The sequence below is a fragment of the Bos taurus genome, chromosome 6 (assembly GCF_002263795.3).
Source record: "Bos taurus isolate L1 Dominette 01449 registration number 42190680 breed Hereford chromosome 6, ARS-UCD2.0, whole genome shotgun sequence".
Taxonomy (NCBI): Eukaryota; Metazoa; Chordata; class Mammalia; order Artiodactyla; family Bovidae; genus Bos; species Bos taurus.
The window spans coordinates 17,290,481-17,312,875 of NC_037333.1; the positions used below are offsets into that span (position 1 = coordinate 17,290,481).

Sequence of the window (22,395 nt, forward strand, 5' to 3'; positions counted from 1 at the left end):
AGTTCACACTAGGGCCAAACAATCCTATGGCTTCACTTTGGTCCTTTGGGGAGCCCAGAATCAACCCAGACCACGATGTGTCCCAAGACTCAGTTCCATTTCCTCAGAGCTTTGCCGTCCTTTGAAAGCAGGTCAATGTATCTCTTCCTCCTTTTGATTTCCCCTCGAGACTAATCCCTGAGAGTCACATTTAGAGATAAAACCTATTCACTCCCCAACCACCACCACCCCAACCTGTGTAAGGCTAAGGTGCATGACAGTAATTATGTACTATTGGAGGAAATGGCAACACACTCCAAAATTCTTGCCTGGAGAATCCCATGGACAGAGGAGCCTGGTAGGCTATAGTCCATGGGATCGCAGAGTTGGACACAACTGAAGTGATTTAGCTTTAGCATCCTATAAGGGATACTTGTAATAACTTTGTTTTATTGTAACAAATTTGTAAGCTCAAACCCAGAGATTTATTTATTTTCACGGCCATTTTGCAGGAGAAGAGTTGACTTTTCTCCCCCTCTGAAATGTAGTAAATCCCAACTATAAGAAAAAATCAGCAGCATTGGACAAAGAACTTGTTCCAAGGATCAGTTTCCCTCTCAACAAACGAATTGGTCGATAAGAGAATAAACTTCTCCAAAAACAAGCAACAACAACTACAAAAACAAAACCTCTGAACAGTGATGGTAACCATAGTAATTATCACAGGGAGGCAGAAAACCAGAGAAAACAAGATTCAGGTTCCAGCTGTAACACTTCTTAGCTCTTTCATCTCACAAAACGAGGTCACCAACTCTTTCCTTGTCTACCTTGTGGGATTTTGTAAAGATTCAAGAATGTATGTCAAGCATAAAAACTGTAAAATGAGATGGCTCATTGTACATCTGCCACATATAAATTAAATATGCTCTAGCCACACAGTAGTGCATAATCCCAGAGAAGGTGATGGCACCTTACTCCAGCACTCTTGCCTGGAAAATCCCATGGGCGGAGCAGCCTGGTGGGCTGCAGTCCATGGGGTCTCGAAGAGTCGGACACGACTGAGCGACTTCACTTTCACTTTTCACTTTCACACATTGGAGAAGGACAAGGCAACCCACTCCAGTGTTCTTGCCTGGAGAATCCCAGGGACAGGGGAGCCTGGTGGGCTGCCGTCTATGGGATCGCACAGAATCGGACACGACTGAAGTGACTTAGCAGCAGTAGCAACAGCAGTGCATAATCCACTATTCTAACACGCATTATTACTCATTATTTGGTGAGTAATCTAGTACTATGCTTCTGATAGTCTTATATATTTTATTAGAAGAAAATGAAATGTCAGGACTTCTCTGGTGGTCCAGTGGTTGAGAATCCTCCTGCCAATGCAGGGGACATGGGTTCGATCCCTGGTCCAGGAAGATCCCACATGCCCTGGGGCAACTGGGCCCATGGGCCACAACTGAGTCCTCACTCTAGAGCTCGTGCTGAGCAAGAGGAGAAGCCACACCGCAATCAGAGGCTTGGGTGCCAAAACTAGAGAGTAGCCTCTGCTCTCTGCAACCAGAGAAAGCCACGTACAGCAACGAAGATCCAGTGCAGCCAAAAACAAAACAAAAAAAATTTTTTTTAAGGAAAGGGAAAAGTTAGGTGTCAAGGTTTGTCAAACAGCACGTTAGTTCCTTGTATCATGCATTCTTGATAAAAAAGGCAATCTTTGAGGCTCTGGCCAGCAAAATCAGCAAGCCAATATTTCAAACAGAAGGATGGAACAAGTTTTTCATCCAAAACTGGGGTGGAGGTGATGAATAGACTACTGTGATTTAGACTCACTCTATCATTTCCAGATAATCCAAAGAAACCTGAATTATCCAACAATTTGATCTTTGAACCATATTATCTTACCCTTGTCCCCTCATCCCACTGAGGTCCTTTGAAGGTCATGCCTTCATCTTTTATCAGGGGGCCTAAAACAACTTATAGCAAAGCACTGTTGCAGTGCCTACTGAAGTCTGGCTAAGGACATTACCTTGGGGCTCACTTTGTGAAAGAAGAGGATGATAATTTCTTTCAGAATTGAGCAACAGAAAGGACTCTGCTTTCCTTGAAGAATTAATGATTTATCATTTTGTTATTTTTTACTCTGTGAACAATGAGACTCTGAATTATGGAGCAGGGACCTGATTTTATACCTTTCCACGAATGACTTTACACTGTTGTGAATTATTTCTCATCTTAAATCCAAGGGCAGGAAAATAACACACCCCAGTTTAATTAGTATGATGTTATCAGCTTATTTAAAAAATAGTGCTTGAAGAAAATAACCCTCCTGTGGTTTTAATAACTACTTAAAACTAAATAATTTTTACAAACATTTAAAGAAAGCAATAATCTGTTTTAATTGAAGAAAACCCATAATACTAATTTTGAAAAGACTGTTGATGTCATGGTGGTTTATTGGGTAAATACAAAGTATAGGCTCTTGCTTTTTTTTTTTTTTTTTAAGCAAAGCCAAAGAGATTAGAAACCAAGTAGACACATTCTTTTATAGAATAGAAAATAAATTAGTTTTAACTAACAATTAGGCACTTAAAATGTAAATGTAAAATGGCATTTTGAAGTACAAACTATAGTTAACACGCCCAAATTCCTCCTGAAATGTTTCAACAAACACAAAAGCACAAGCATGGAAAACATATTTCTAAACTAAGAGAATTTCCTCTTTTGAAAAAAAGAACCTGAATTCAAATCTGTACGACAGACCAATGATTAAGGTACCAGTGGGTAGGAGAAAAGAGTTTCTGAAATTTACATATTTAATTAAAACATAAGCATTTAATAAAACTATTACAATAATATACAGTATATATCATAATGAAAAATATATGTCAGGAAAATAACGAATTCTAGACTTAGAATTTTACTTTACAACAAGGCACTTAACACATTGAAACAGTACAGTAAATTTCCGAAAGATGCAATTAGCTACCTCTCAAACCTTGTAATATTTCTTTTGTGAATATAGCAAAACATAACCATACATTTTGCAGCATTAATCATTGCATAGGAGGTAAACTAAATAATGAATTCCAACTTGGCAATTAGATTAGCTTATAGCTTCTTCGTTTTCTTTTAAAGGACAGTTTTAAATAAATCCACAATAAACAGCTATTCTTATTCATGATTCATTCAGAACACAACATAGTTATCTTAATGAGTAATAAAATAAATCAGAACTTACAAGGTGTGTATCTGTATAAAAACTTATCTTTGGGTACCTTTCGACATGATTTTCAGTGTTTAGGTATTGAAGTCAAGAGCACTTCTTAATAGAAGAAATATTTTTAGCAAGTAAGTCAAAGGAGTTAAATTATTGCAACACAATGACATTAAAAAAGGACTATACATACAAATAGAAAAGCCTTCAACATATAGCATATTAATTATAATATGTCCGATTTAAACATGTAAACTCATTTATTAAGAAATTCCTTCTCACACTTCCTTACACTACAGGAGTGAGGGTGTTAAGACCGGCTAACATTTGAAATCAGCTTTCCAGCGCAAAACAAAGTCAACAATATAAAAGAATTTTAAGAGAAATATTCAAAATGTTCAAGGGACAAGATGTTAACTCAAAAAAGTAACTGCATGAATTCTAGCATGTAAAAAAAAAAAACACACACACACACACGAGAAAGATGGCAAACTTGGTGTTTCAAGGTAAACAAAGAATAGGAAGTTATAAAGGGAGACATTAATGATTGTGATAGTGAGAGGTAAAAATGGTCTGCACATTTTCTTTGATCAGATGGATAAAATATTAGAACTATAACCCCTGTGACCTAAGTACATTTTCCCTTTGGAAAAGGTTTAAAATGCCTTTAAAATAATTCCTTTTGAAAAAAATTATTACTTTTGCATGATGCTTTCAGATTACTGGTAAAAATAATAACTTTAAAACACCTTTAAAACCTTGGAAATACCCTTGTGTCTAGTTTGTGTTCCAAGTCATATAACATATTTCCACAAGAGGGCACTGCTGTACAGCAAAGAACCTTATGCGCTGTCATCAACCGGCTCAGTCACAACCACCTTCCTTCCATAGCAAAACTCGTTTCCCAAGATGCCAGGAAATTAAATACCAAATTCCAAATTACCTTGGGTGGAACTGAGTGGGTAAGAAGACTTTATTTTCAGAGCTAATGTAGGAACTCAAAAAAAAAAAAAAAAAAGAATCTGAAAGGAACTCATTTTCACTTGAAAGATTTTTTTTTAAATGTGGCATCATTCGTAGAAATTATATATTATAGAAATATTGCACCAAGGACTTCATCACAGAAAAAGCTTAAAACTGGAGCACTGGCTTACAAAAACAAGGATAATAGATAAGATCTTATGTTATTTCAAAAGGCAAGCTCATAATTACGTTTTTTTTCAATCGAGGTATAATTGACATAAAACATCATATGAATTTTAGGTTTACAATGTAATGATCTATTTGTACATATTGTGAAATTATCACCACAGTAAGACTAATAGTTGTTTATGTTTTATATCCCCAAGAGGCATATGGGGTTGAACCTCGTTTGGTTTCCTAAATGTAAATGGGTTTTGCTATTTCTCTTTATTTTCCCATCTAGAAACTCTAATATTCCCCTTTCCCCTTACTGTCATACCACATGCTTCCACAGCATTTATTAAAGAGCAGTGGCATATACATGGGAGCACCAGTGTCCTTACATGGGGTCATAGATGTTTTTAAAGTTCTTCAAAAGGTGATGGCATTTAAAAAAACGAAAACTGGATTACTTGATTAAAATGCAAAGTTTATACTGTTTTCAAGGTTGTCCAATAATCAATACACCATGATTTTTCAAGCTTAAACACCTTTCCTTACTTAATTTGAAAAAGAGTGGGTTATGCCAGATATAGCTGAATGAGGCTCTAAGGTATATCAAGTTGTTTTATTTGAATTCAAGGCTCAAGGAATATATCAGTGTTAGGAGAACAAAACTCAAGCTTCTGTGTCAGACACTTTTCCTCACAATTAGACAGGAGAAATTTAAAATCAGTATTTTCAAGTAGAATACATTGTCTTATCGCAAGCGTCAATGTTTAACAAATGAAAATAAGTGAAAATTATGTAGAATTATAGTTAAATACACCACGTAAGCTGTACATATGGTTCTTATTGACTTACTAATAAATACTGGAAAGACTTCTTGCATTTCAAAACCTGCCAAGGATGTATAGGGTTTCAATTCGTGTTTTAAATAAGTAAGTTAGTCTTTCTGCCTTCTGATTCAACCTTTAGTGTTTCTCTTTTACAGAAAGAATCATACAGAAAACATGCACAGAATTTTAGCACCAAAGGATGATGACCCTTCTGAACAGAATTGTTTTGTGCTTCTCTTAGACAAGGTAAAGTTCAATTTTGTGTACCGAGTCGAGGCCGACTCATCGACAATGACAAACTTAGGGGTGTTTTCCATTCTAAGTGGGGAGAGTTCTTCACCATCAATATAAATGTAACTGCCTCCTGCTACCCATACTGACTTCTCCCCTCTCTGACTACTGTTGATGATTTTGTAACCTTAAATTTTTTTCTATGATTACTAGATGTTTAAAGAAATCAAGCCAAGAATTATCCAAAAGATTCAACAGCATTAAACAATGCACTAAATCTGGCCGGATTTTTTAAAAATCCATCTTTTTTTTTTTTAACATCACCTGAAAGAACTTGAGAAACAGCTACCCCCTTTACTGAGGAGCCGTCACCACCTAACGCACCCATTCCAACCGCAGATTACAGTGCAGCACCGTGGCATCATTTCAGGGTCAAAGTAAAATTGCTCAACTGTGGTATGTGTCCTTAGGACCAGTACATAAGAAATGAGTCTCTTGCTAAAAGGCAAGGATGAGATCAACTTTTGGACCCCATCTTGGTTTTTCCACAAAGCACAGTGGAACTAGGAAGAAATGGTTTTCAGTGACATGTGACCAATTGGATTTCTGAGTTCCAATTCACAGCTCCATGACAGATCTCAGCCAGGGTGTGTGTGACCTGGCAGAAAAACACAGGCTTGTTTCCCACAGGGCAGGAGTGTCAGTTTACACATGCATGTATGTTCAGCCTGTGCTACACTGTTGGCTGCCTTGGGGGGTACAGGTGTGAATTTACCAGGTGGAGAACAGAAGCCCCCTACATTCGCATACACAGCACCATGTCTCCTCTAAACCTGTCATAGGGATCTCGAAATATTTACACACATGTGAAATCTGTGGGGTGTCTCAAATACTTCTCTATTGACTTAGTTCACTTTTTAAGTTATAAAATTATCAGTTAAAAAAAAAATAAAGTGAAAGTGACACATAGTACATTGGCTGGTAGCAGCAGCACATATTCCCAGACCTGACCCTGACCTCCCCTGAGGTAGGGCAGAAGCAAGGTTCACCCAAAGGTCACTCAACAACCCACGGCTGCAAAGCCGAACGCTAAAAAACCACTCTCAACATTTGGAGATTTTATTTACACAGTAGCTGTCTATATCCAGATATCTTTATTTATTTAAAATTTTAACAAATTCTTTTGACCTTGGAGGAAAAAAAAAAAATCCTGAAAAAATTCTGAAGTAGAGAGCTTTCCTGGAGAAAGAATAAGGAAGGAGTAGCATGTTCTTTGGCACCTCTTTAACAAGCTCATTAGTAAAATCCCCGTTGGAGGGCTTGTCACCAATGAATGAAGAGCCGAAGGAGAATTTTAACTTTCTCAGGATGAATTAAAAAAAAAAAAACCAGTCAAAGGGTAATACTTCGTTCATCTTTCTAATCACTTGCACAAAACTTGGTCCGCTTCTTCCTTTAGTGATCAGTTTTCCTAAAATAAAAATCAAAACTATACCTTTGGTTACAGCGATAACTCTTTTGGTGTAAGAGCCGATGCCTCTGCTCTGCTCCTCAGGTAGATTTCTCATTATCTTCGCCAATCTTCTGAACCCGTGAGTACTTCTTGCAAGATGATTTGAAGCAGCCAGGAGGCCAGGACAGAGGCCAGGAGAAGCAGCAAGGGATCGAGCCTTGTACGTTTTTCTCAAAAAAATAAAAGATGGGGAACCACCACGCTCGAGACAAGAAATTAGTCTGTGAAGACACCTTCAAGTTCTGTAAAAGGTAAAGAACAGGAGAACAAGACATATTTTTCACGATTTGCATCCTACTTTGCTTCTTAATTAAACTCTCATTTGCATTAACTGAACAGGGAAACCAGCAGAATCTGGATCACAAGCCAACAGTCGTCGTTGTTTCTTTCCCCAACTCTGATAGGGCTTTCCAGGGGGCGCTAGTGATAAAGAACCCGCCTGCCAATGAAGGAGACATAAGAAACACAGGTTCAATCCCTAGGTTGGGAAGATCCCCTGGAGAAGGGCATGGCAAGCTGCTCCAGTATTCTTGCCTGGAGAACCCCCATGGACAGAGGAGCCTGCCAGGCTACAGTCCATGGGGTCGCAAAGAGTTGGACAAAACTGCAGCGACTTAGCACGCATGCATCAACTCTGACAAGACTCTGGCTCCACCCTCCCCTCTTTGTGGCTCAGGCAAATCTGCCTGTGATTCCAGGAAGAAATGGAGACTCAGGAATGGATGTGAGAGATCTCCAGGAGGAAAAATTTTCAGGATGTGTGAGTGGTCAGATCTATGGCTCAACGAAGAGGAAAGACTCATAAGGCTGACAGTTTTTAAGGGGAAAGATGAAGATTTCGGTTCAGTGGCGTTAGTAGGTATCTAGATGGGACCGGAAGAAGGAAGATGTAAGTAGGAAACAGAGCCACAAGGACAAATGAAGTAATCCATAGAAAGGGCATTTATTAGTGGGCACAACACTAACGAGAACTGGAGTTAGATCCATAGGGAATAGCATATTTCATTGTTCACAAATTCTCATAACACTGTAAGCATCAGACAATATGGAAAATATGGTATCGGACAATAATCAGACTATCCCAAGATAAGTGGGCTTTGATGGAGGCTAAAACAGTAAGGAGTCTGCCTGCAAAGCAGGAGACCCAGGTTCAATCCCTGGGTTGGGAAGATTCCCTGGAGAAGGGAATGACAACCCACTCCAGTATTCTTGCCTGGAAAATCCCATGGACAGAGAAGCCTGGCAGGCTATAGTCCATAGAATCGCAGAGTCAGACACAAGTGAGTGACTAACACTTTCACTTTTTTTCTCACATCCCCAGATAAGTAAGTCATGGCACGCAGACTAACCCTGTTAACACCAAGGACATACACTAAGGCTAGGAAGACACGGTGAAGGGATCATTCTGTCTTGAGACTAGAGGCAGAGAGCAGAAGATAGGCAAGGCTTCTCAGAAGAGATGACATCTGAGCCACCTCTTTGAGAATGAATGGGAGAAGAAAAAGAGAGTCATATGGGAACAAGAGGCAGCAGAAATAAGGAAGGAAGGATAAGAAAGGAAGTCAGAGAGCATAGTACCACTGAAAGATGTACAAAGTCCAGTTATTCATTAGTTACTCATTTTTGCCTGACTTTAAAAGAGTTGGTGTCTTCCTTAAAATAAGTTCTCCGAGTGCAAGCACTGTCTCACCTAGCTGCACAACAAAGCCTCTACAGAGAAGGCTCCTAAATTTTTACTCAATTTTAATTCTCCTATACATTACCTGATGAGTAAAACACTGTGCTTTATAATTACACAGCATTTTACCCTTAACTGTCATTTATATTTGTGGCATTCTTTAAGAGGCAGTCATCCCTATAAGTCACCTGACCTCAACCACCCATTTAGGTGGCAACAGCAGCTATTCCCATTAAGTACGTACGTAAGTGAAGTCGCTCAGTCGTGTCTGACTCTTTGCGACCCCATGGACTGTAGCCTATCAGGCTTCTCCGTCCATGGGATTTTCCAGGCAAGAGTGCTGGAGTAGATTGCCATTTTCTTCTCCAGTTATTCCCATTAAGCTACATGAAATCCCCGCTGTGTGAAAAGGGGGTCCCCTGCCTTTAAAGAACTTATCCAAGGATAATTTCAAGGCTCTTACCTTTTCGTTGGCCATGGAATGGTACCACCAGAAGAGCCGAGTTGTGATGTAATAGGCAACGATCACGTCGACGGTATAGTGTTCATGTGCTACCAGAATGCAGATGATTCCGGCAGCGCTCAGCAGCCAGCAGATTAAGTGATACCACCAGAAGTGGCGAGGCGAATCTGGACAGCAGAAAAGTGGCAGAGGTAAGAAGCATTCCCCGAGATGAACTGAATGACGACAGTCTACCCTAAAGACCTGCGAGAAGTCTTTCTACGGCCAAGAAGTCACTGGCGGAGAAAATGGATAACCCAAAATTATGAGTCACTGTGAACCGCCCAGGATTTGCTCAGGTTGAGGGTCAGGGGGGCAGGGGAGGCTGCTGGTAGCAGGTCTAATAGTCATTTCCCTGCTCAGGCTGCTAACACTGCTCTAGGTTTTGCTCACGCAGGTTAATAATAAGGAAGAGAACAGAATTATTTCACATTAGGTTGGCATTGGCTCACACTGGCTCCTGTAGGGACCCCACTGGAAAGAAAAAGGGTAGAAGTCAAAAGAAAAAGGTATTGTCTATGAAAACAAGGGATGACAAAGCAAGAGTGATTTTCATTCTTACATATAAACTTATTTTCATTTCTGCAGGGAGAGAAAAATGGCATTTGTGCCTAGCAATATTTTGATTCTTAGCAATTTTATACTGTTACTGCCAATAGCAACTACAGGACAGTCCCTATATAAAGCTTGGGCTTCCCAGGTGGCTTATTGGTAAAGAATCCACCTGCAATGAAGAAGATGTGGCTTCTGGAGAAGAAAACGGAAACCCACTCCAGCATTCTTGCCTGGGAAATCTCATGGACAGAGGAGCCTGGTGGGTTACAGTCCATGGGGTTGCAAAAGTGTCAGACATGACTTAGTGACTGAACAACAGCAGCAAAGTAAAAGCTTAGGATTCTTGCTAACTCACTTACGGGTTTGACCTTACCTAGTGAGGCCACTAAGTTCATGACACTGATCAGCTTTAAGAGAGAACTAACGCCCATCACCGGAGAAGACAATGGCACCCCACTCCAGTACTCTTGCCTGGAAAATCCCATGGATGGAGGAGCCTAGAAGGCTACAGTCCATGGGGTCGCTAAAAGTCAGACACGACTGAGCGACTTCACTTTCACTTTTCACTTTCATGCATTGGAGAAGGAAACGGCAACCCACTCCAGTGTTCTTGCCTGGAGAATCCCAGGGATGGGGGAGCCTGGTGGGCTGCCGTCTATGGGGTTGTACAGAGTCAGACACGACTGAAGTGACTTAGCAGCAGCAGCAAGGCCCTTCACAGGTTAAACATGATCCTGCACCCCCAACCTTCCCACACAGGCGGTAATGACACAGGTATAAATGGAACCAGCACTCATTTCTAATAAGTCTTCTTTCTCTTGAATAACTGTTTTTTTTTCTATTTTAAAGCTTTATTAGCTCACAAAGATAATAATTTAATACTGAAATTTATTTCATATTTAACTGTGATTATTTTTATAGTGATATTTACTTTCAAGTGTGGAAGAATGGTTGAACAGCAAAAAGATTCATTTCTAGAACTTTACATGACCCATCAAATCAGGCATGCTTCAAATAAAAAATAAAATAGCTACTGCTCTTTAGGTCCAATGTGGAACAGTAAGATGATAAACCTGTATTTGTATTTGAAAGTCTGATTTCCTACTTCTGAATGTACAACTCATCAATTCTTACTTGCTTCATCCTGCCACTAGGTTCCAGCCAATAGCTCATGGAATCTGAGAATTTTATAGCCAGGAGAAGCCTTACTTCCGTAATGTGGGGGGTCAGATCCAGTCCCCATAACTGTTCTGTTAGGTTCTGAATGTTAAAAACTGAAGTAACATGCAGAAATCTGGAGCTTTCACTAAATATGCATTCTCCAGCACCACAGCCCTTACCCTTCCCTGAAATCTCACACCAACCTTGCTTCCTTCCCATCCTCACGGGTCACCTGCTATTTACCTTAAAAGTTCAAAATGCTTGAGCAAACCAGAACTACTTTGTGTTGGTTTATCCACAAGAGGGGCTTCCCTGGTGGCTTAGACAGTAAAGAATCTGCCTGCCAATGCAGGAGACCCTGGTTCCGTCCCTGGGTCAGGAAGATCGCTTGGAAGAGGAAATGGCAACCCATTCCAGTATTCTTGCCTGCAAAATCCCATGGACAGAGGTGCCTGGTGGGCTACAGTCCATGGGGTTGCAAAGAGTCGGACACGACTGAGCGATTAACACTTACACACAAGAAGCAAAGCTGAAGTAGGTGGGGAGTAAGGAGGTGGCCCGAATGACCAATTTACTACTCACAGAATTGAAAATCAGGCTTTGGGAATATCTAGACACCCTAGCACTGCTCTCCCATAAAAATATATTCCCTTCTAGCTACTACACTGGGGCCACTGCTCATTAATTGAGAACACTGGTGGACCCAAATAAAAGATTTAATACAAACTATTTTGAAACAGAAATGGTAAAATGGTAATCCTCTCTGCTCTCTCATTCTATCGCCAGGGATAACCTTGAGCTGAGAGATGATGACAATTCTTAATGAACTCCACTCTCTGTGTGGGATCCCATCCCTGCTTGTCAATGACTACCAGAGACAATGGACTCTGTGTAGTAGCAAGGTGAAAAAGAAAGAAAAGGTTTTCTCAACTAGTAAGACATTTGGTACTAAGAGCTAGGTGGATTTCTCCAGGCTAACTTTATAAGGAAGGAACCTAGGTCCTGATGATAATCCACTCATGACAACAGAATGTCAAACAAGGAGTGTCCCAAAGGATCAAAAGTCGGGAAAGCAAAAATATACAAATGATGCGTCTAACCCTAGCAGCAGAATCTTCAAAGAAACCACTGGATCCACTGCTTACTCATAACAACAATACATGGTATAATTTAGAAGCTGACTGTTTCCCCTAATTGCATAGGAAGCGGACCTAAACATGGGATACGTGGCTTACATACAGAGCGGATCCTAAAGTTGGGTTCGTATCCAGTGTTACAGATTTGCCCTTTTCTTTCTCACCAAAGCTTAGAGAAAGCAGAATGTAATTCTTTCCTTGCTATATGCAAACTTACACAAGTTTAAAGATCTCAAGCCCAAACCATACCTTTGGAAGGAAACGTGTCTACGTACTGCACTTGCCTTTATTAAAGTAGAGAAATAATTATGAAGTTGCCCTATTGCGCTGAGGTAAAGGAACAACAATAAGCCAACATCCAGGCTGCTGCTGCTACTGCTGCTAAGTCACTTCAGTCGTGTCCGACTCTGTGCGACCCTATAGACGGCAGCACACCAGGCTCCCCCGTCCCTGGGATTCTCCAGGAAAGAATACTGGAGTGGGTTGCCATTTCCTTCTCCAATGCGTGAAAGTGAAAAGTGAAAGCGAAGTTGCTCAGTCGTGTCCGACTCCTAGCAACCCCATGGACTGCAGCCTACCAGGCTCCTCTGTCCATTTCTTAGCAATTCTACCAGATCAGATGACTTGGGTTTCCAAAAATTCTAAACAGAGCCACAAAACTGATAGTGGAACTGCTAAAGTCAGCCTCAATTACTAACTGTGGACTGTGGCTAATTCACTCACTTTCCTTATGCTTAAATTTCCTCTGAACATTTTGGGGGAAAACAGCGCTTCCCTCCTGGGTGGCTGCAGGGATTAAATAAGCCAATCTGCACCAAGGGCTTAGAATAGTGCCCAGCACAGAGGAACTACTCTGTCTACTCGTTGTCATTGGTAATGTCACCTCGTCTTCAGTTATCAAACTGACCCTCAGTTTCCTGGGGTATTTTCTCTTCATTATCTTGTTTTCCACGCACAGTAGATTCACTCTTAACTTGTAACATCTCCCTGCCATCATCCTCATCTTCTATAAGCTTTTATGATGTACAGATTAGAGGGAAGATTGTACCACCCAAATGAACCTCTAAACTGGAAAGTGACTGACCTTACACAGAGATGGGACCTTTCCAGAGCAGAAGTTAGAATGAGACCCACACACAACATAAATCGCTCTGCCTGCCACCCAGAACCAACAACCAGGTATTAGAAATTTCAGAAGACTGGAGTTGAAGGAGATACTGGTGCCCAGACAGAGCTAGGTTCCTGTCTTCTGCCACTTCCCCAACAGTGTAAGAACATAAAGAAGACAGGAAAGGTGCCGAAGGCCCTCTGCCTTCACGGCAGACAGTGTGACAAAGGCCCAACACTTAATAGACTGTTCACCCTACTCAAGGCTTGTATGTAGCATTTAGAAAGAAAACAATTCAGAAGATATACAATCGCCATCAAAAAACAAAAAGACTTCATCTACTACAGAGACTCTCATCTCTTTGGCATAATGCCCTCAAAGCAGAATTAAAACCTATATATCCCAGGCAATCTACGGGCAAGAATTCACCTCTGCTCCACTGGAAGATAAACCTTGATGGGTCTAACCTGTTTGGATTGATGATGGTTAAAGAAGAAGGGAGAGAACTGAGCAAAGGGGACAGAAGGGAGGTCTCCTTCCCCTGCTTTCTGCCCAAAGACCCTTATGATATGCTTTGCAAGTGAACAGAATTGAGACAAGACTCCAAAAGAACACTGGCATGGGGATGGGGTATCTTGCAATTGAAGATGAAGGGTAATACTGACCAGCTGGTAAAAATGGAGGAAGAAGCATCACTACTTGAAAAGAATTTTGAGATAATGGGCCCAACTACACAAAGCCTCAGAAATCTACAAGGGGATGGGCCCAACTACACAAAGCCTCAGAAATCTACAAGGGGATGTGCTGGCAGCTAAAATCAAATACAGTCCCCACCCCTCTTTCCAAAGAACAAGATATTATTCTAGGCCCCCTCCCCATGAAGTTATTGGAATATACAAGAATTTTGTATAATGAGAATTAAGTATATAAATATGGACAGATATTTCACATTCTCATCTCCACATTAACCAAAGCATTGGGGATAATGAAATGAATCCGTAAAACGGAAATTTCACTCAAAAGTCCTTCCCATTTGGCCCTGGAGCACACTGATTCTTTTTGCAATAAACTTAACAACGATTCCTCTTAATTCCAACATTAAAATAGCCTTTCATACCTTGGTAGCACTAGTGGTAAAGAATCCACCTGCCAAAACAAGAGACTATAAGAGACTCTGGTTTGATCCCTAGGTTAGGAAGAGCCCCTGGAGTAGGAAATGGCAAGCCACTCCAGTATTCTTGCCTGGAAAATCCCAGAGACAGAGGAGTCTGGCGAGCTACAGTCCATAGGGTTGCAAAGTCGGACACAACTCAAGGGACTTAGCATGCACACACCTTAAGAAGTACTAACCAAGGAGGGAGACATTTTGGAGGCATGCTGAATGTTAGCAAGAAGCCGGGGCTAAGACTTAACCCTTCAGTGTTCATGACTGGTTGAAATGATTTTTAATATACACACACACACCCCTCTTTCCATGGCTCTCAATTTCAACAGAATAAGTGCTCATCAGTTTCAGGGCCTAGGGATTCCAGTCACTGCAACAGTCAACAAAGCAGGAATGAATTATCACTTACATTCTTTGATGAACAAATAAGTAAGCGTCAGCACAACTGTGTGGCCGCTGAAGAGGAAGTCCCCACACAAGATGTGCGATCCCGTTATGGACAATCCACCGCCAGAGATCAGCCGTAGAATCCGCTGTACTTTGGCCTGAGAGTCTCCGTTGAGCTGAATGACACAAGAAGATCAGGAAGAAAATTCACAAGCTGATAAATCAAGTGTTAGCCTAATTTATGTGACATTTACAAAGGTCATCAGTTGTGATTTTTTTCCTTTTTAAGTCAAAAAGAATCCAAGGGGGAAGCTCCTCAAACTGGGTTTTATTCATTGCATTGGCCAGTTTTAGTGACACGTTTTAAATTATTCAGTATGTTACTAATAATACGTCTTGGTGGTGGTGTGTCCTTGGGCAAAGCTTTTAAAAATATTAATAACCAATGACTTCACCACAGTTATGCACTGAAAAGATCAAAGCTCCTCTCTTTCCTCTTTGCAGGGGAAGTCGGGGTTTCGAATAGTTAATATTTGATTCGGCTGCCCTCCACATTACTAATACTCTACAGAGTATTCCTACCTTGTGTCAAGTGGGCAGCCTAGGGAGTGCCTATAGTTGTATTAATGTCTGATCCAAACATCTGCAGTTTAAAAGAGCTGCAATTTGTTAAATAATTTAAATAGGTTTGAAAATGATGGATTAGCGATGCACTGGTTGCTTTAAAAGGAGTGGCTTGATCAGGAAAAGCATTCTCAGAGCAATAATCTGTGTGCCGTGGCAGGGGGTCAGCGAAGGGCTCGCCTGGGCGAGGGTGGAGAAGCCCCGAGAAGCCATCATGATGACACAGGAGACTGGACTAGGGCAGGAGTTTGATACAATATTCAAAGGTTTATAACCCATTCAAACTTAAGCATACAGATCTCTCTTACATGTAGAATCTACTACAAAATGCAACAAACTAGTGAATATAACAAAAAAAGAAGCAGACTGACAGATATACAGAACAAACTAGTGGTTACCAATGAGAAGACAGAGCCAGGGAGACAGGCAACACAGGGGTGGGGACATGGGAGGTACCAACTGCTGGGTGTAAGAGATGGAGATGCACTTGTGACACAAGCCATCGTCAACCCAAAGGTTTAGACCCATCAACTTTCATCTTTCAGTGGAGCACAAGTGATGACTTCTTGCCCCTCGATTGCCCAGGGTTACAGGTTTTACGGACGGACTTGCAGACACAGCGGGGCAAGGAGAGGATAGGGTGAACTGAGAAAGTAGTGGGAAGCTGCTCTATAACACAGGGAGAGCAGCCTGGTGATCTGTGATGATCTAGACGGGTGGGACGAGAGAGGGGAGGGAGGTTCCAGACGGAGGGGGTTTATATACAATTTTGATGGATTCCCATTGTTGTATGGCAGAAATCAATATAACATTGTAAAGCAATTATCTTCCAATTTAAAAAAAAGTCTCAAGGATGTATTGTACAACACAAGGAATACAACCAATATTTCATAATAACTGTAAGTGGAGTGTAACCTTTAAAAATTGTACTAAAAAACAACAACAAAACCCAAACCTTCGGTATACGGGAAGGAATAGTGGACTAAGTGGGAATACATAAGAAATTGGAATACTGAAATGCTGGGCCACCGGGTGGAAGACTTCGGATCAGCCTAATATCAACTGAATAGGTTTAGAAAAGCAAAGAATGATACTCAGAAATAAAACAAAGTAAGAGTAGACACGAGAAGAGAAATACAGAAAGACCATCGATGACTATTCGCTTGGGGCCTGTGCGCACAGCTACGCGACATGCTGCCCTTCACACTCAGTGACAATCCTTCTAGGCAACTGGCCCCTGAAACGTAGCCAGGCCGATCACAGTGGTGGTTCAAGTCTTTGGCAGCGTAGACAGGTACTGTCTTTTTACCCATCTGTACACATCTTACCCTCTTTCACCACTGCACCAAGTAGACATGCAGTGGTGAAAGAGGGTAAGATGTGTACAGATGGGTAAGAAGACAGTCCAGTCTCCAAAGCAGGTGGAAAACCATCCTGTTCAGTACCATAGAAATGGGGGCAGGAATCCTTGTCTAAAAATTTTCCAATGAAAAGTATCTTATGGATCTGGAAACATGTCTGGTATTCAGATGACCCCTGTAAAAAGCCAAACACACTATGCTGAGGTGACAGTTAAGTGTAGGGTTCTGTAGCACAAGATGATGGGAAATAGGATTAGAGGTCAAGGTAAGAAACTGGTTTCAAGGAAACTTAACCTCCTTCCAAAGTTGGCTCAGGCCAAGCCCAGGAGGCAAATCCGAGAGAACATACAGGTTTCAAAGAGTTGACAGTCCTTAAAACAAAAATGTAAGTAACAGGTGACCCTGCCTTGAAAAGATAGATCTAGAAGGCAGTAAAGGATCCACAGGGATTCCCAGGGGGCACTAGTGGTAAAGAACCTGCCTGCCAATGCAGGAGACATGAGAGACACAGGTTCAATCCCTGTGTTGGGAAGATCTGCTGGTGAAGAGCATGGCAACCCACTCCAGTACTCTTGCCTGGAGAATCCCATAGACAGAGGAGCCTGGTGGGCTACAGTCCATGGGGTCACAAAGAGTCGGACACGACTGAATTACTAACACTTTCACTACTTTCTCACTTTTCAAAGGATGCGTACCCGGGGAAGAGAAGGACTGTTGACAGAGCTGCAGGACTCACTGCAAACCACATGAAATGCTGTGAAAGCCCTTGATGTGCAGGATGGAATCCAGCATGCGCTTTATCAGATCTGAGGTGGACCTTCAGGAATTTCTGGTTGTGCGGTTGGTACGAACTGTCAACACTGAGATCAAATAAAAAGGTATGTACACTCCACCCGACCATTGTGTTCTCAGTTTTAAGAACACATTATTCTTCACTTCAAAACCATAATAATTTTTTTTTAATCCACTCACCCACCCCAACTCAACGTTTGGATTTTCTAAGTGCAAAAACACTTAATCCAAAGGTATAACCAAACCAGGAGCAAAAATACTACCGCCACCCATTCTCTCCACCCCGCTCCCTTCCAGCAGTGTTCAGATATGGAGATTTGCAATAGCAGTTCATAGGACAGAGCAAGGGCTCTCTTCTGCTCCTCCTGTACTTTCTCAGTTCGTAATCTCTCAGTCCTGTCACTGCTATCTTAGACGTCAGAACACGTTCAGCATAAATGCCAAATAGAACTTCAAGAAAGGAAGTGTAAAAAGAGGGTGGACAGAAAACTGGGGAAGGGGCGGGTAACAGAGCTGAGATTAATGGATTATTTCCTGTGTGTGTGCATCCTCAGTCGCTTCAATCATGTTCGATCCTGTGTGACCCCGTGGACTGTAGCCTGCCAGGCTCCTCTGTCCACGGGATTCTCCAGGCAAGAATCCTGGAGTCAGTAGCCATTCCCTCCTCCAGGGGATCTTCCCGACCTAGGGATCGAACCTAGGCCTCCTGCATTGCAGGCGGATTCTTTACCTTCTGAGTCACCAGGGAAGCCCTAGATCTATTTCATTGGGACCTCCAGCATACACCACTTAAATTCTAGTTCCTCTTAATTTCCTCATTTTTTTATACCATCCTATGCTATTTCTGAATATAGAGTTGAAGATGTAAGAAAATAGAGAAGTATTGATCACAATAGCCAAAACAGACAGAACTCAGTGTTCTCAAGGGTTCCTCCACCTGTGACCTCCACACACCATTTCCCACAAAAATAACTTATGTACAAAAGAGATCAACTTGGCTGCTGCCAAACCAGAAACCTTTCCATCCATACATTCCCTTCAATTTAGAGGAGAAGAGGTCCTCTGATACAGCAAGGATGAGAGGGCAGCTTTCTCGGGAAAAGGAAAGTAACTGTGCCAGCCCAATATTCCTGTGGAAAAAGGGATTTGAAAACCTAAAGCATTTCATGCCAGTCCTAAAAAATAGGCCAACATCCATCTAAACAAAACTGTCAGAACTCAGATGTTGTGCCTGCAAACCAAAGCTTGGGTGGGTGGGATGAAGCAAATCATAACCTAAGGACTTAAACCCTAGGATGGAGAAGGAAGGAAGGCAACCAGAAGACTGCAAGCCAACGATTCTACTGAGGGCCTTTCACTGCAGTGGCTTCTGTGATCACACCCAGTGAGTAACAGGTGACGTCAGGCATCAGTGACCGGTCAGACATCCTTCCAGGGCAAGTGGTTTCAGAACACACAGTTCCGTCATTGCTCTCAGTCACTAAGGGCATTCTATAGAGTCAGCAGCAAAGGAGACAGGTATATTATCTAACAGTTTTGTAACCACAAATCTAAGGAGCGCTGGAAGCCAGAGGCTGGACTACATTTAAAATGCAATTCTGCTCCCTGTTCTGTCAAACCACGTCATCCCTAGTCAAACAAACTGATGTGTGTTTGCTTTACTGAGCCACAATCTAGGCACCCAAACCCTGCTGATGCTTCAGAAAGAGGTTCTGGGTCTTGACAATTGAACACAGGGGCTGATTGGCAAGGATGTCCCTAAAGCTTCCTTGCAAGTCTTTGCACCTCAGTTACTCAGCAGTAACATTTGCTCTTGTGGCTTCTGAAAATTGTATGTTTTCCATAGAAGATAATCTTTAATTTACTTCTTTCTGTAAACATAGCAATTCATCCCTGTAAATCACACCTTTTACTAGGATGGGCCTGCCTTCTCTCCTGTGGCCATTTCCTCATTTAACCCACCACAATAACCCCTTAGAAGTATTTATTATGCCTCTGAACTTCTCCCATGCCTTAAATTAGTTTCACTAAAAATCAGCCAATGTTTAATTCAATATGTACACTGTTTTAATTACACACACTTTCTGCCTTGATGGTTTTAGAAAATTAGAGCTTCTCAAACCACATCTATATTTGGTGAAGGAGACTGTTGACTTCTTTAGAACAACTCTATTTTTTCTCTCCACCTTGGACATCTGCTTAGTGTTCAGTAAAAATGTTAGGCTTTACTCCCTTGCCCAGAAAGCACATGATTTGCACGTTTCCTTTTTTATAAACCAGGGCACACTGGAGTCTAAGATGATTAACAGCTCTCTTGAGAAATGACTCTACCTGGAGAAACTATAAATCCTGCTTACAATAGTCTCAGTATCCATTCTCACACTCTGTCTCAGTAAATGGGTGAATTTAATTCAGATGACCATTATATCTACTACTGTGGGCAAGAATCCGCAGAAGAAATGGAGCTGCCCTCTTAGTGAACAGAAGAGTCCACAATGCAGTACTTGGGTGCAGTCTCAAAAATAACAGAATGATCTCCGATCATTTCCAAGGCAAATCATTCAACGTAACAGTAATCCAAGTCTATGCCCCAACCACTGAGGCCAAAGCTAAAGCTGAATGGTTCTATGAAGACCTACAAGACCTTCTAGCACTAACACCAAAAAAATATATGTCCTTTTCATCACAGGGGATTGGAATGCAAAAGTAGAAAGTAAAGAGATACTTGGAGTAACAAGCAAGTTTGGCCTTGGAGTACGAAATGAAGCAGGGCAAAGGCTAACAGAGTTCTGTCAAGAGAAGAACACACTAGTCATAACAAACACCTTTGTCCAACAACACAAGAGATGACTCTCCACATGGACATCACCAGATGGTAAATACAGATATCAGACTGATTATATTCTTTGCAGCCAAAGATGGAGAAGCTCTACACAGTCAGCAAAAACAAGACCTAGAGCTGACTGTGGCTCAGATCATCGGTTCCTTATTGCAAAATTCAGAGTTAAATGGAAGAAAGTAGGGAAAACCACCAGGCCATTCAGGTAGGACCTAAATCAAATCCCTTATTATTATACAGTGGAGGTGACAAATAGATTCGAGGGACTAGATCTGGTAGACAGAATGCCTGAAGAACTATGGACAGACATTTGTAACACTGTATAGGAGGCAGTGACCAAAACTATCCCAGAGAAAAAGAAATGTAAGAAGGCAAAGTGGTTGTCTGAGAATTTAAAAATAGCTGAGGAAAGAAGAGAAGCAAAAGGTAAGGGAGAAAGGGAAAGACATACCCAACTGAATGCAAAGTTCCAGAGAATAGCAAGGAGCGATAAGAAGGCTTTCTTCAATGAACAATGCAAAGAAATAGAGGAAAACAATAGAATGGGAAAGACTAGAGATCTCTTTATGAAAACTGGAGATAACAAAGGAACATTTAATGCAAGGGTAGGCGCAATAAAGATCAGACATGGTAAGGACCTAACAGAAGCAGAAGAGATTAAGGAAAGGTGGCAAGAATACACAGAGGAGCTATACAATAAACATCTTAATGACCCAGATAACCACAATGGTGTGATTCACTAACCTAGAGCCAAACATCCTGGAGCGTGAAGTCAAGTGGGCCTTAGGAAGCATTACTACGAACAAAGCTGGTGGACATGACGGAATTCCATTTGAGCTATTTAAAATACTAAAAGATGATGCTGTTAAAGTGTTGCACTCAATGTGTCAGCAAATCTGGAAAACTGAGCAGTGGCACAGGACTGGGAAAGGTCAGTTTTCATGCCAATCTCGAAGAAAGGCAATGGCAAAGAGAGTTTAAACTACCATACAATTGCACTCATTCCACACACTAGCAATGTAATGGTAAAAATCCTCCAAGCTAGGCTTCAGCAGTACGTGAACCAAGAACTTCCAGAAATACAAACTGGGTTTAGAAAGAAAAGGCAGAGGAACCAGAGATCAAATTGCCAACATTTGTTTGATCACAGAGAAAGCAAGGGAATTCCAGAAAAACATCCACTTCTGCTTCATTGACTACGATAAAGCTTTTGATTGTGTGGATCAAAACAAACTGTGGAAAATTCTTAAAGATATGGAAATACCAGACCACCTTACCTATCTTGTCTCTTTCCTGAGAAACCTGTATGATGATCAAGAAGCAACAGTTAGAACCGGACATGAAACAATGGACAGCTTCATTCAAAATTGGGAAAGGAGTATGTTAGGCTGTATATTGTCACCCTACTTATTTAACTTATATGCAAAGCACATTATGTGAATGCCAGGCTGGATGAATCACAAGCTAGAATCAAGACTGCTGGGAGAAATATCAACAACCTCAGATACGCAGATGATAATAGTCCAATGGCAGAAAGTGAAGAGGGATTAAAGAACCTCTTGCTGAGGGTGAAAGAGGAGAATGAAAAAGCTGCCTTAAAATTCAACATTCGAAAAACTAAGACCATGGCATCTGGTCCCATCACTTCATGACAAACAGAAGCAGAAAAAGTGGAAGCAGTGACAGATTTTACTTTCTTGGGCTCCAAAATCACTGCAGACAGTGACTACAGCAATGAAATTAAAACACACTTGCTCCTTGGAAGGAAAGTTATTACAAACCTAGACAGTGTATTAAAAAGCAGAGACATCACTTTGTCGACAAAGGTCTATATAGTCAAAACTATGGTTTTTTAGTAGTCAGGTACAGATGTGAGAGTTGGAGCATAAAGAAGGCTGAGTGGGAAAGAATTGATGCTTTTGAACTGTGGTGTTGGAGAAAACTCTTGAGATTCTCTTGGACTGTAAACAGATCAAACCAGTCCATCCTAAAGGAAATCAACTCTGGATAGTCATTGGAAGGACCAATGCTGAAGCTGAAGCTCCAATACTTTGGCCACTTGATGTGAAGAGCTGACTCGTTGGAAAAGACCCTGATGCTGGGAAAGATTGAAGGTAGAAGGAGAAGCAGGTGACAGAGGATGAAATGGTTGGATGGCATCACCGACTCAATGGACATAAGTTTGAGCA

The 22,395-nt window shown here is 41.3% G+C and overlaps 1 protein-coding gene across 14 annotated transcripts in view; it reads right to left on the bottom strand.

Moving 5' to 3' along the window:
- Nucleotides 1-2,350: 2,350 nt before the first annotated feature.
- SGMS2 (sphingomyelin synthase 2) overlaps nt 2,351-22,395 on the bottom strand; it is a 98,444-nt gene continuing 78,399 nt past the window's right edge. For 13 of the 14 annotated variants that reach the window (XM_010805900.4, XM_005207619.5, XM_015471498.3 and 10 more), the window contains 3 exons: nt 14,613-14,766; nt 9,040-9,206; nt 2,351-7,140 (listed from right to left, as the gene is read on the bottom strand). In XM_010805900.4, coding sequence (XP_010804202.1) covers nt 6,937-7,140; nt 9,040-9,206; nt 14,613-14,766 — 525 coding nt within the window. In that variant the 3' untranslated portion in view covers nt 2,351-6,936. The remainder of the gene's footprint in view (nt 7,141-9,039; nt 9,207-14,612; nt 14,767-22,395) is intronic. The other variant, NM_001205877.3, reaches the window with a different exon arrangement.